This window comes from Volvox carteri, assembly GCF_000143455.1.
Source record: "Volvox carteri f. nagariensis unplaced genomic scaffold VOLCAscaffold_22, whole genome shotgun sequence".
NCBI lineage: Eukaryota > Viridiplantae > Chlorophyta > Chlorophyceae > Chlamydomonadales > Volvocaceae > Volvox > Volvox carteri.
Window position 1 is genome coordinate 549,900 of NW_003307565.1, and position 11,259 is coordinate 561,158.

At 56.4% G+C, this 11,259-nt stretch overlaps 2 protein-coding genes across 2 annotated transcripts in view; one reads left to right on the top strand and one right to left on the bottom strand.

Moving 5' to 3' along the window:
- Positions 1–3,530: 3,530 nt before the first annotated feature.
- Positions 3,531–8,443, bottom strand: VOLCADRAFT_91666 (uncharacterized protein; the record flags this gene model as incomplete). Its single annotated transcript, XM_002951183.1, has 7 exons — positions 3,531–3,650; positions 4,262–4,348; positions 4,597–5,681; positions 6,082–6,237; positions 7,127–7,262; positions 7,890–8,070; positions 8,433–8,443. The coding sequence occupies 7 exons, from the start codon at positions 8,441–8,443 to the stop codon at positions 3,531–3,533; spliced, it is 1,776 nt and encodes a 591-aa protein (XP_002951229.1).
- A 383-nt stretch (positions 8,444–8,826) lies between these two features.
- VOLCADRAFT_104996 (uncharacterized protein) overlaps positions 8,827–11,259 on the top strand; it is a gene marked incomplete at its 5' end in the record, with an annotated part of 3,836 nt that continues 1,403 nt past the window's right edge. Inside the window, 4 exons of the mRNA XM_002951100.1 lie at positions 8,827–9,117; positions 9,376–9,420; positions 9,860–9,901; positions 10,337–10,432. Coding sequence (XP_002951146.1) covers positions 8,827–9,117; positions 9,376–9,420; positions 9,860–9,901; positions 10,337–10,432 — 474 coding nt within the window. The remainder of the gene's footprint in view (positions 9,118–9,375; positions 9,421–9,859; positions 9,902–10,336; positions 10,433–11,259) is intronic.

Genomic DNA, 11,259 nt, shown 5'->3' on the forward strand with positions numbered 1-11,259 from the left:
TGGCAGCAGGATTGAGTAACGTTGCGGGGTGGGCTGCATGGGTGTGTGTGGGTGAAGTTGACTGGACTGCGGCTTTTGGACAACTTTCGCTTTTTGTGGAAAGGGCTTTGTGTGGAGCGAAGTTCGTGGGATGAGATTGCCGAGAGGAGAAGGAGGAGGCGGAGGCGGAGGAGCGCGGCTAGGATGTTTTGGCATGGTGGGGATGAGAGTGGGTGCAGTGGAGAGATACGGCGGCGGTTGGTTGTGTGGTGGTTGGTTGTGTGGTGGATGTGGTGGATGTGGTGGTTGGTTGTGTGGTGGTTGGGCGATGCAATTCGCTGGAGTGGGGGCCCACCCAAGTGGGGTGAGAGATGTGAATGTGCGGCTTAGTGATGTGAGAGATGCAGGAGGGGCCTAGTGCGTGGTGGTGCGGGCAGTGGTTCAGGTCATATGATGGTGATGATCAGGGTGGTGATGATGAGCGAACATTCTTCATGGTATCGCACCTGTGGCATCGGTGAACCTCCCGTTCTACCCTCTTTACCATTTTTTACCTTCTTTACCAACCGCCTAACCAACCTCCGAGGCACCGCGTTGCGTACCGTGCTTATCAAGGGCTGTGCGCTTGGGGCGTAGGGCAGCGTGTAGTGTAGCGCTGTGTAGTATTGTGTAGCGTAGTGTAGTGTAGTGGAATGGAATGGAATGGATCAGATGAAGTAAGGGGGCCGCCGTGAAGAAGGGTCGTAGGTTCGTGTGTGCATTTGCTGGTGCGCAATATGGCCTCACCTCGTCTCACCATTTGCCCTCGCCTTGCAACGCCTGGCAACGTTCCCTGGTGGTTTGCCTGGCTTTGGCTTTTTATGCCGATCCTGGGGACCAAATGAAAGCGGCAACGTGACTTCATTTGCGTGTGGATGCGCGGGTGTGTGTCGGTTTGCGGGTTTAGAGGATTTCCTTTCATACTGGAATCGCTGTGGGGCCCCGCAAGAAGATCCAGGTCTCGCAGAGGCGCGTGTGCCATATGCGGTGTGCACCCGCCGCCGGCAAGATGCGCGTGCACACCCGGCTGTTCCTGTTTCTGCTCCTGTTCCGCATCATTCGGAGGATGATGGTGGAGGAATGGGCATAAACTATACACGAAGCTATTTCCGTCATGTCGCAAAAGCTGCAGGTCGTGTTGGTGGCGTGCCATGTTTTCTGCTTTCTCGTGCCGTGGCACACAGTACATTGCGATGCTCTCTACCTTGCGCACGTACCTGCTGCGTTGCGTCGTACATTACCGTACAGTATCGCCGAGGCGACATAGATCTCACTGGCTTTCAGTGTCGAAGGGTGTGCGAGACGAGGACCCCTCTAAACGAGTTCCGCCAGGGTTGTGGTTTGGCTTTCCTTTGCGTCCTTTGCCGCGTCCTTCTTTCGACTTGACTTGGCTTGAGGCATGGTTTCACGACAACACATGCATGCGCACATACATGCACACATATTAATGCATGCGAATATCTCAATTATTAAGTGCAAACTTGGCGAGGGAAGGAGGGACAGAGAGAAGAGGAGAGGAGCGAAATGGGAAGACATGCGCGGCGTGCGGGAGGGGGGAGGGGCCTTGGAAAAAAATATCTCTCTAGCTCTCTAGCGGCACTGCACTCCACCCTCCAAGCACCCTCCTTCCAAGGTTGCTCTCCGGGCTGGGTGTGGTAATGGTTACTCCATAACGCCTACACGGCTTTAGGCCTTTGCTGGCTGTTTGGCAGGGTTTGGAGACTCTCCTGTCTCCCCCGTAGTGCCCGTAGCCGCTATCCGAATCCGGACAGGGGGGTATACAGAACCCTGGGGCGTGTGTGTGTGTGTGTGTTGAGTGAGGGGAAAATGGAGGAGAGTTTGAGGTCCACTTCCTCGACCTCCACGATCGACCTCTTGGATCCGTGGACTTTGATGACCCCCTTCCTGTTTGGCTTCATGGCTGTCTGCCTGGCTGCCGTATTTCCAGCTCTGATGGCTACGTATATATGTATGTAATTCTGTAATGCCTGGAGGTGAAGATGAGGAGGAAGGAGGAGGAGGAGCGACTTTCGTTTATGCCGCTGCCGCTGCCCCCGTACACCCCCATATGTCCGTTTATGTGTCTACCTGTCTGTCCGCCTGAACTTATGTACGAATGAAATAACGAACAAACGAACTAATCCTGTCGCGAGAGAAGAGCACGTGTATCACGAGGGCAGAGCACAGACCGGGTAAGGGAGAACTGCATGAACATCGTGGTGGGGTCATATGTCGTAGTGTCAGTGGCTGTGGCGGTGCTACTGCTCCTACGGCTGCTGCTGCTGCTTTCGCTGTTAACGTGCGGGATTTAAATTGGAACGGGAATGTCGATGTGAGCTGGGAAAGGGGTCTCGTCGGACTCTGGCTGTGGCCCTCTCCTGCTGGGGTTTTGCCTGAGCTGCCATCTATTCAGTTCCCTCTTAGTTCTTGCTCTCTTTTCACGGTGCGGTGGTGTGTGCTGGATCCAGATTATTTCGCGTCCTCGTACGTTCTGGATCCATCAGTATGAGGTCCTGTCGTTCCGGAAGAGTATAATTATGCTTGGTGCTTGGCGATTAATTTCATACGGTGAAAGGGGGTTTAGTCGCACGGGTGGGTGAGTGGATGGGCGGGGGACTTTTTGCATGTGAGACATGTGTGCACACTTAAAGAAATGTTTGCCTGTGACGTATGCTGTACTGCATGCATGCATGACGAATCCGTCCTGTGTTTGTAAGTCCGCCGCCACGAATGGAAGGAAAGCAGCACTTATTGATATCGTTAAGAAAAAGTTGTTGGAGACGAACGGGCTGGCGGGCTGGCTGGGGGTCCTAGGAAATATCGTTCCGCGCCTTGCGTCTCTCGCATTATGACTGAAACCGTTCATAACAATGTTATCGGCGGCAGGGATTTTGGCAGTCAAAATGGTATACGCCCGGAGAAAGCCATAAAATTATCTTTGTATTATAGCTTTCTCGTCCGGCCGATAAGAAAGTGGATTGTGCTTGCGATGCACGCCATGCTGGGTCCTGTTTTACTGCGACAGATGGCGATGGCTGCAACATCCGGATGGTCCATCAAAAAAGTTGTGGCTCTGGCTTAATGACATCGCTTTCGGTGTCGGTGGTGGTTTGAAAGCAGTGATGGCGCCCGGTGACGCTTTGTAAGATATGTCGTCAACGCAGCTGGTCAGGGGGGAGAAACATTACACAGGCATCTGCACGTGCTCTAAACCGTCACACGCACCCATCCGCACCATCCACACAATGCTCACACCCATGCATCCTGGGCACCCCGAAGGTTGAGGGCACTCTCTTGCAAAAATAGATAAAGGACCCGACAACCGAAATCCAAAACATACATATATATACGTATGTATACACACAATATATATGTTACATGGTTGGGGGTGCGTGACCCCATACCTGTAAAACTACCCATACGAGCCGAAGGCCCAAGGAAAACATATATAACATCCGACGTATGAAGACGCCAGTTCGAAGCCCGTGAACTGGCAATTTGCGGGAGCCTCCTCACAGCTTGAGCCCTACGGTGTCATTCCCGAGTCCGCTCCGAAACACCAGAAACTGGACCGGTACGGTTTCCACCGTTGGCGATAGGCCCCCGGCCATCTCGTTGTCCAGCTTCGAAACCTATTGTCGTAAGCCGTCGTACAGGCACATGTCGGGCCGCCGCCGTGTCCGGCGGAATGGGCCGGGGTCGGAGCGTTTCGCGCAGGTTAGAAAAATTGGGAAGACGAAAGAGAGAAAAAGAGAGAGGGAGGCAGAGCACAGTTTGTACAACTATACAATTCAAGTTTGGGCCTGGCTGCTTAGATTGCAGAGACTGGGCCAGGGACAGACATACATTCGTACTCACACATAATTGTACAGCAACGTGGGTGAAAGCCTGGATTCCGCAAAGCAGTAGCACCAGCAGCAGCAGTAGCAAGTTACAAGTTACAAGTTCCGCACACAAGTGCGGGTGTGTCCGTAAAAGCCGGGGGGGCCATGGACGTTGTATTGGTATTGATGCGGGTACGCGGGAGGTCATCAAAGCAGCAGTAGCAGCAGCAGTAGCATACACACACATCACATGCGTGCGCCGCTTCCACACTCAACTTCCCATCCCTCGTCCTCCTTCCCGTCCGTAAACCACCGCCGACCCCCCGACCCCCCGACCCCTTGACCCATTGCTCGTTTGCAAGTTGCCTAACCCCGGTCCCCGGCCCGGCCCCGCGCCCCGGCCCCCGCCCCGGGCCCACCTCGCAGCGCTGCAGACTGCACTCTTCCACAGACAGCCGCAGCGGACCCGAACGGACCTCCTGAAGGAAGCGTTCTCGGTTGCGTACCTAGGAGGTGGTTGGGAGGATGGGGTTGGGGTTGGGTTGGGAGGAGGGAAATGGGAGAGCGTACGGAAAGTTCTTAGAAGAAAAGATCTAGTACAGCAAGAACCCGAGTCTTGCGGCATGTTCACCAAGGATCAGGTCCTTTGGTATTTTTTACCCTATTTTAATCCTTTTTTAATTAATTTAATCTTTTAATCTTTATTAATTGCCTTTAAAAAGGAGTTACACTGAACGCCCGTCACAGATCGCACCGTTCGGTTGGGGGGATCCGCTAGCAGTAGCCGGCCACCGTCGGGCCGCAGCAGTATCGGCATAAGGCCCGCAATGGGACCTACAGCGGCGTCCTCGTACAGCACGTCGCAAGCCAGTACGACATCGAATCGTCGCTGCCGTACAGCGGTTATTCGTCCCTGCTCACGTTGCGGCGAATGCTGCTGCTGCCGTTGTTGTTGTTGCGACGGCGTCGATGTCGACGCCGGCGGCAGTAGACGGTCCATCTCTGGCGGTGCTGTCCAGTCAAACACGTGAGCGCGTAACACACAGCTACTGCCGCTACCTCTACCACCATCTTCACCACAGCTACTGCCGGTCCAATCATCCCTGCTACTGCTGCTACTGCTGCTACTTGCGGGCGGTTCATCCGCGCCCACATCCGACACCGCTAGCGACGGCGATGGAGAGGAGGGCGTCCGCGAGGTTGACGAGGACGGCCCGTGCGGTGAAACTGACGTGGATGCAAACTCGCTTTCTCGAGCTGATGTAGCGGGCACCGCAGTAGAAGCAGCACCACTGCTGCTATCGGACTCGCGGCTACAGCCTTCCTCCCCTCTTAAAGCATGCGGTGGTGCTGACGGCGACGGCTCGACGGCGGGGGCGGCGGCGGCGGCGGCGGCGCAGCCCAATGACCCCGCCAGAGTCATGAGCACTCGCCACTCCTCCTCTGCCTCGCTCCTCCGCCTTCTCAGCGCCTGTTGATCGATTCGTTGTTGTGGATTATATCCGTCATCCCCCCCGTCATCCTGCTCTTGCATCAAGTGCTTGTACGGCGGTGTAAGCTGTAGCACCGCGTATGGCGACAGTTGGTCAGAAGGCAACGGCTCCACTTTCCTCCTGCCCTTCTTCCCCGTCCACCCTTTCCCCCCATTGGCTGTAGCTGTAGCTGTAGCAGTGCCTGCCGCTATGTTGGCTACGGTCCTGGAGCGGCCCAGCGATTCTGGATCCAGCAGATCTGCTCCATCGGATTCCAGATCCAGATTCAAGCCCGTGGCGGCGGCGCTGAGCAGGGCACATTGCAGCGCGGCGGGCTCTCTATCCAGCAACACCACCTCCTTCGCACCTATCAGTATCAACACACATGCACATACATTGGCCTTAATACATATACATATATATATGTGTGTGTGTATATACATATATACATACATATACATCATCAAAGGAAAGTAAACTGCACGGGAAACCATTTTAAAGTGTCTGAGGAAAGCTTGCACCCAGAGAAAACGTCCTGATTGAATGGTTTTTCTTGGAGCTTTCCTGTACCGTTCCAGGCGACCATCCGGGCTTACACAGCTGCTTTATACACTCCTCCACTCCGCCCACCCAACTACCCAGCTGCACAACACGAGCCCACACACCCCCACATTGTCCCTCTTCCACATCTCCTCCCTTTTCCCCATATCCACACTCCTCTATACACACACGCGCGCACACACACACACACACACACATACACGCACCCGCCAAGGCTGCCGCCATGCCCGCCAGCCCCAGGCCCGCTCCCAGGTCCGCCACCACCTTGCCCGCCACCAGCTCCGGCCGCTGAAGCAGCGTGGCAGCCAGGGCGATGGCGGAGGGCCAGGCCCGCGTCCAGTAGGGGTCCGCATCCAGCTGATCTGTGTGTGTGTGTGTGTGTGTGTGTGTGTGTGTGTGTGTGTGTGTGGCGGAGATGAGTCACAGGGTGTAGTGCAGTGTGTGTGGCAATAACGCAAAGGACAAGGACACCGGCAACACCAGGAGGGAGTGAGCTGAAGGGGGAAGTGAGCTGATGGGCGGGGAGATGAGCTGAGGGGGGGCCCCAACAGGGTGAGGAGGAGGAGCAAGAGGATCCAAAAAAGCGCTCGATAAGAAAGGATCAGCCGGACGAGTTCTGGAGGCTGAGGGGAGACGTACCCCTGCCGGGTGTGCACATGGACACACACAATGGGCTCACCCAGGGGCACACGGCACATGAAGCACAATACGCAGGGGGACTTACCCAACGTCGTCCCAACACACCCGGGTCCGAGTGCATGACATACACTGACTCCTCCTTTGCTCCCAACCCGAACGTTCCAGCGCGCGGGAGCTGCATGTTCGCGTCAGCACTGTTCCCTTCCGCCCATCCATCCATACCCTCCCCTAGGGGCGGCCCCTGGGCCCTCCAGAACCTTTCGATTGCCCCCTTTCCATTCCTTTCTTTTCCTTTCCTTTCCTAACCCCGTTTTTCTCTTCCGCAGCAACCAATACCCCTTGCTGCACATCAATGCGCTGAGGAAGGGGACCACTAAGGCCGCGACACGCCCCAAAACGTTCTTCGGTATATCAAAACGTTTTCACAAAGCGCAGTTGCGTCTCGCGGCGGGTTTTGAATGACCAATGACTCCCCGTCAGCATTTGTCTGGCAGCTTTTGCGTGGACGTCAGGCGGCAGTACTGGGTTTTCCCGCCGTGCCATTGCTGCGGATATTGCATCACCGTATAATAACCCCTCCCCCTTCTTCCCGGATCGCTCCCCCTCCCTCACTTTGCTCCAGGTACATGTCCATCACCGCGTCCACATCCCCCGGGGTAATCAGGCGGAAGGTGGCTCGGCCCACTTGCAGCCGCTGCTGGATGAGGTCCAGGGAGGGGCCCAGGCGGGCCCAGGGTACTGGGGTCCCCTCCAAGGGTGGAGAGGAGGTGGAGGAGCTGGAGGTGGGGGGGCGTGTGGAGGCAGTGGCAGCCGAGGCAGCGACGCTGTTTCTGTCGGTGGTGGCGGTAGCAGTGGTGGTGGTGGCGGTATTGCTCGGTGGCGTATTGCTGTAGCTGTTGCTACTGCTACTGTTGCGGGCATTGAAGAGATTAGCGGCTGAGGTGGTGGAGATGGAGGGTGTGGTGGATGGAGGCGCGAGCGCGGAGGTGGAGGCGGAGGCGGAGGGTGTGAGGGCGGAGGTGGCAGCTGGCGGAGCTCCGCTGGGGGTCACATCACGAGGTGCACGCACGGAAAAGTGGGATGGTGATCGCTTGGGTGTAGTTTGGTTTGGTTTGGGTTGGTTTGGTTTGGGTTGGGTTGGTCCGCCAGACAGTTGGGACCGAGGATAAAGCGATCCCAGCCAGAATGTAACATACGGATGTAACCCACTTTTTGTCCCCTCGTAAAGGCACGGATTTTTAGTGTAGGCGCCACCCTGGGCGGTTGCGTTTGTCTTCCGCCCCGTTACGGATTCTTGTCACCGCTTTCGTTGCACGCCCTAGGCGGTTTGCTCGAGTTTAACCCCACCTTGTAACATTTCGTTTCGTTACCTTACTGTTTCTAGCCGACCTAGTCTCAGCGATGCAGCGGCAGACGCCACAGCAGACGCGGCCAGCTTGGTAGCTGCTGTTGGCAAACCGTGTCCATTGGCGGCCGCGTGCGCAATCACGCAAGCGACAGAGCGTTGCGAAGTCCGATGTTGAGCCGAAGACAGGCTTTTCCATGTGGATGATGTGCTGCAAGTGGTGGACAGCTTTCCAAAAGGCCGGGAGTGGAACCGCACCCGCGACATTGGGCCGTACATGTGCAGTCCACGACTCACAGGGCCGTTTAACAGGTGGATGCGGGTTAGGTACGTTGATGCTCTAATTAGCGAAAGGGACGCGACTGGCTGTGACATTTGAAGCTGTGCTGGACCTTGCATTCTGCAGCAAAGGTCGGCGCCTCAGTTTTGGGTCAGAACTAGATGTCAGTAAGAATTGAAATTGTGAGCAATCGCAGGTGGTTGAAGCAGGTGATTCCCATAATGTTGCATGCATGAAGTGGGAGCTATGATTGAAAGCTTGCTAGGGAGCACCCAATAGAGCACGTTCCTCACCAGTATAACATATTAGAAGTCTGTTTTCAAATTATATCTTACAAAACACGGATGACCGAAGTCCGCTCGGTGCGATTGCGGTTAAATTCCAGGCGGTATTTGGACGAGAGAACCGAGACCACCCAATGTGAGGATTGACGCGAGCTGGTAGTCCCTATGCTTCCATGATATAGTTGTTGCAAAGTCATTGTACTTAGACACGGGATGGTGCCCAAGCCTTGGGATTATCTCATCGTTGCGCATTCTTGAAACCGGACCCAGCAAGGAAAGATAGTGAAGCAACAAACGCAACACCTCTTGCCACATCTATAATCCCGTTACTTGGCTGACAGCTTTCGGAACGAATTTCTGTATTTTTACGTCGCTTATCTTTCCCTTGCCAAACCGCCGAAGCATGCGCATTCTATCGGCCCAGCACCGCGGCTTTTGTGCCGTTGGCACTCAGCCCAAGCCCATGAACCATCTCCCAGCTACTACTATAACTCGGCGCGTGCATCCTCTGCTCCATCCGACCACGTTCTGCACGTACCTGTGGCCGCGTACACAACGCTACAGCCTCAGCTGCAACGCTCACGCCCTGCAGCCGTCGACGCCACCGACGCAGTCCGCGTCCGCCGCTCCGGGCCTTGCCCGAACAATCCTGGCCCAGCCCGGCATCGAGGGTGATCCGCTGGCGTTCTTGGAGGTGTCAGAAGCCTACTGGCGCGCACTCCGAAACCAAAAACACGATCCCGAGAGGAAGGGGCCTTCCGTCGTCACCCGCGCTGACGGTCCACTGCCGACTCCCCCTCGACCATCATCCCACCAGCAGCGACAACAACAACAACAACAGCAGCAGCAGCAGCAGCAGCACGCGGCTGCTGGTCTGCGGCAGCAGCAGCACGATTTCGATGTTGTTATATGCGGCGGAACCCTGGGGTTGTTCCTGGCAACGGCACTGCAGCTTCGTGGCTGGCGGGTGGCCATCGTAGAGAAGCGGCTGGTGCAGGTAGGTATGCGTGTGTGCGAGTGCTATAGGTTGTGTGTGTGTGGAGGAGGGAGGCGGGGAGAGTGAGGGGCTTGAGGGTGCGTGTGTGGTTGTGTGCGTGCGTGCGTGCGTGTGTGTGTGGGAGCGTGGGTGCAGGGAAGGTCAACTCGGAGGAGTGAATTTCGTTTTAAGTCCCCGCTTCCCCCTTACAGTGTGTTCGTGTTTTCCGTCTTCCCCCTCCTGCCCGCGTTTCGCAATTTACGACACGTGTGCTGCCGTCCTCCCCTAGCATAAAACCTTGGTTAACCCTTCCAACCTCCGGGTCCACACTCCCCCCTTTCCCCCGTGGTGTCGTGCCTTCCCCCTCCCACCCCACCCCACCCCACCCCACCCCACCCCACCCCAACGCACAAACCCCACAAACCCCACAAACCCCCCACCCCCCCACCCCCCCTGCCAGGGTCGCAACCAGGAGTGGAACATCAGCTGGGGCGAGCTGGAGGTGTGTGTATGTATGTATGTATGTATGACTGGATGGGTGGATGGATGTGCGTTTGAAATGTGCGTTGTAGGAATACCTGTGTATGTATAGCATGTATACGGACATGTGCCGAAGTGTGCTAAAGCTCTGTTGCCGTGTCCGTCTGCGTGTGTTTGTATTGCGTAGGACGTTAGTGGCTACATCCCTGCTACTGCTACTCCCTGGCTACATCCCTGCTACTGCTGCTACTGCTACTGCTACTGCTGCTGCTGCTGCTGCTACTTGGTTAGCTTCCCGTATGTTGGCGTTCCGAAGGGCGTCTGGACACGTCTAGAACTCAGTCGACGATTTGTTCAGAGGGCTCCAGAGTCCCGCGAGGGGATTCCCTTTGTTCACCCGTCAGCCCCCCCCCCCGCGCCTTCCCCCGTCCCGTGCCGTGCCGTCCCGACCCGTCAGGTGTTGGTGGAGTTGGGGTTGCTTAGTCGTACGGAGCTACGCGAAGCGGTGGTTTCGGAGTTCAACCCCATCCGGGTGGGCTTCCAGGGTGGCCAGGTGGGTTTTGGAGCTCCTCTGGGGGCGGGTGACATGTCGCTGTCAGGTGGGGGCCCAAAAGGCCACAACGGGCAAGTAAGTCGTATGTATGTATGTAGGTAGGTAGGTATGTACGTACGTAATGTATGTATGTATGTATGTATGTATGTATGTATGTATGTATGTATGTATGTATGTATGTATGTATGTATGTATGTATGTATGACGTTGATTACACTGTGGGCTGAAAAGCCGGGGGCCCAGGGCCGAAGCACAGCGCGGGGGGCGGGTGCATACGGCTGGTTAGTCTCATGCACTCCGCCCCCGGGTCAGGCCGCACGGGAAACGACGGCCGGCACGCAACAGCGCTTGTTTGGCGCTCCAACTAGACGGGATCTATGCCCGTTGGTCTCCTAACATAAACGAAGTCGCAACTGGGGGGCTCTTCCTGCCGACCGAACGAACCGAGCATCTCAGAGAGCTCGCTACCAGGACTTGGGCGACCGGGAGCCCGACGAGTCTTCCCGGGCTGGGGAGGTCACCAAGCTCAAAAATCCTCACGCAAAAAAGAGCGCAAAGAGCTCACACCACAAGACGCCAAACAGCCTCCTGAGACTACTACCCTCCTCCGCCTCTCCCTCCCTGGGCTAGTCCAGGGGAGATAGCCCCCGTCGAGGGGGTAACACCGCACAAGTCCGCGCCCTTCCACAGCACTGGGTCTAAATTGAAAAGTACTCAAACGGGAAGACCCTGCGGCAACGCAGGGCGATCAAGCCTCCGGAAACCACAGGGGGGGAGGGTAGCCAGCTCGGCGCCCCCCCAATACCGCTCTACCAAGACGGCTGGTT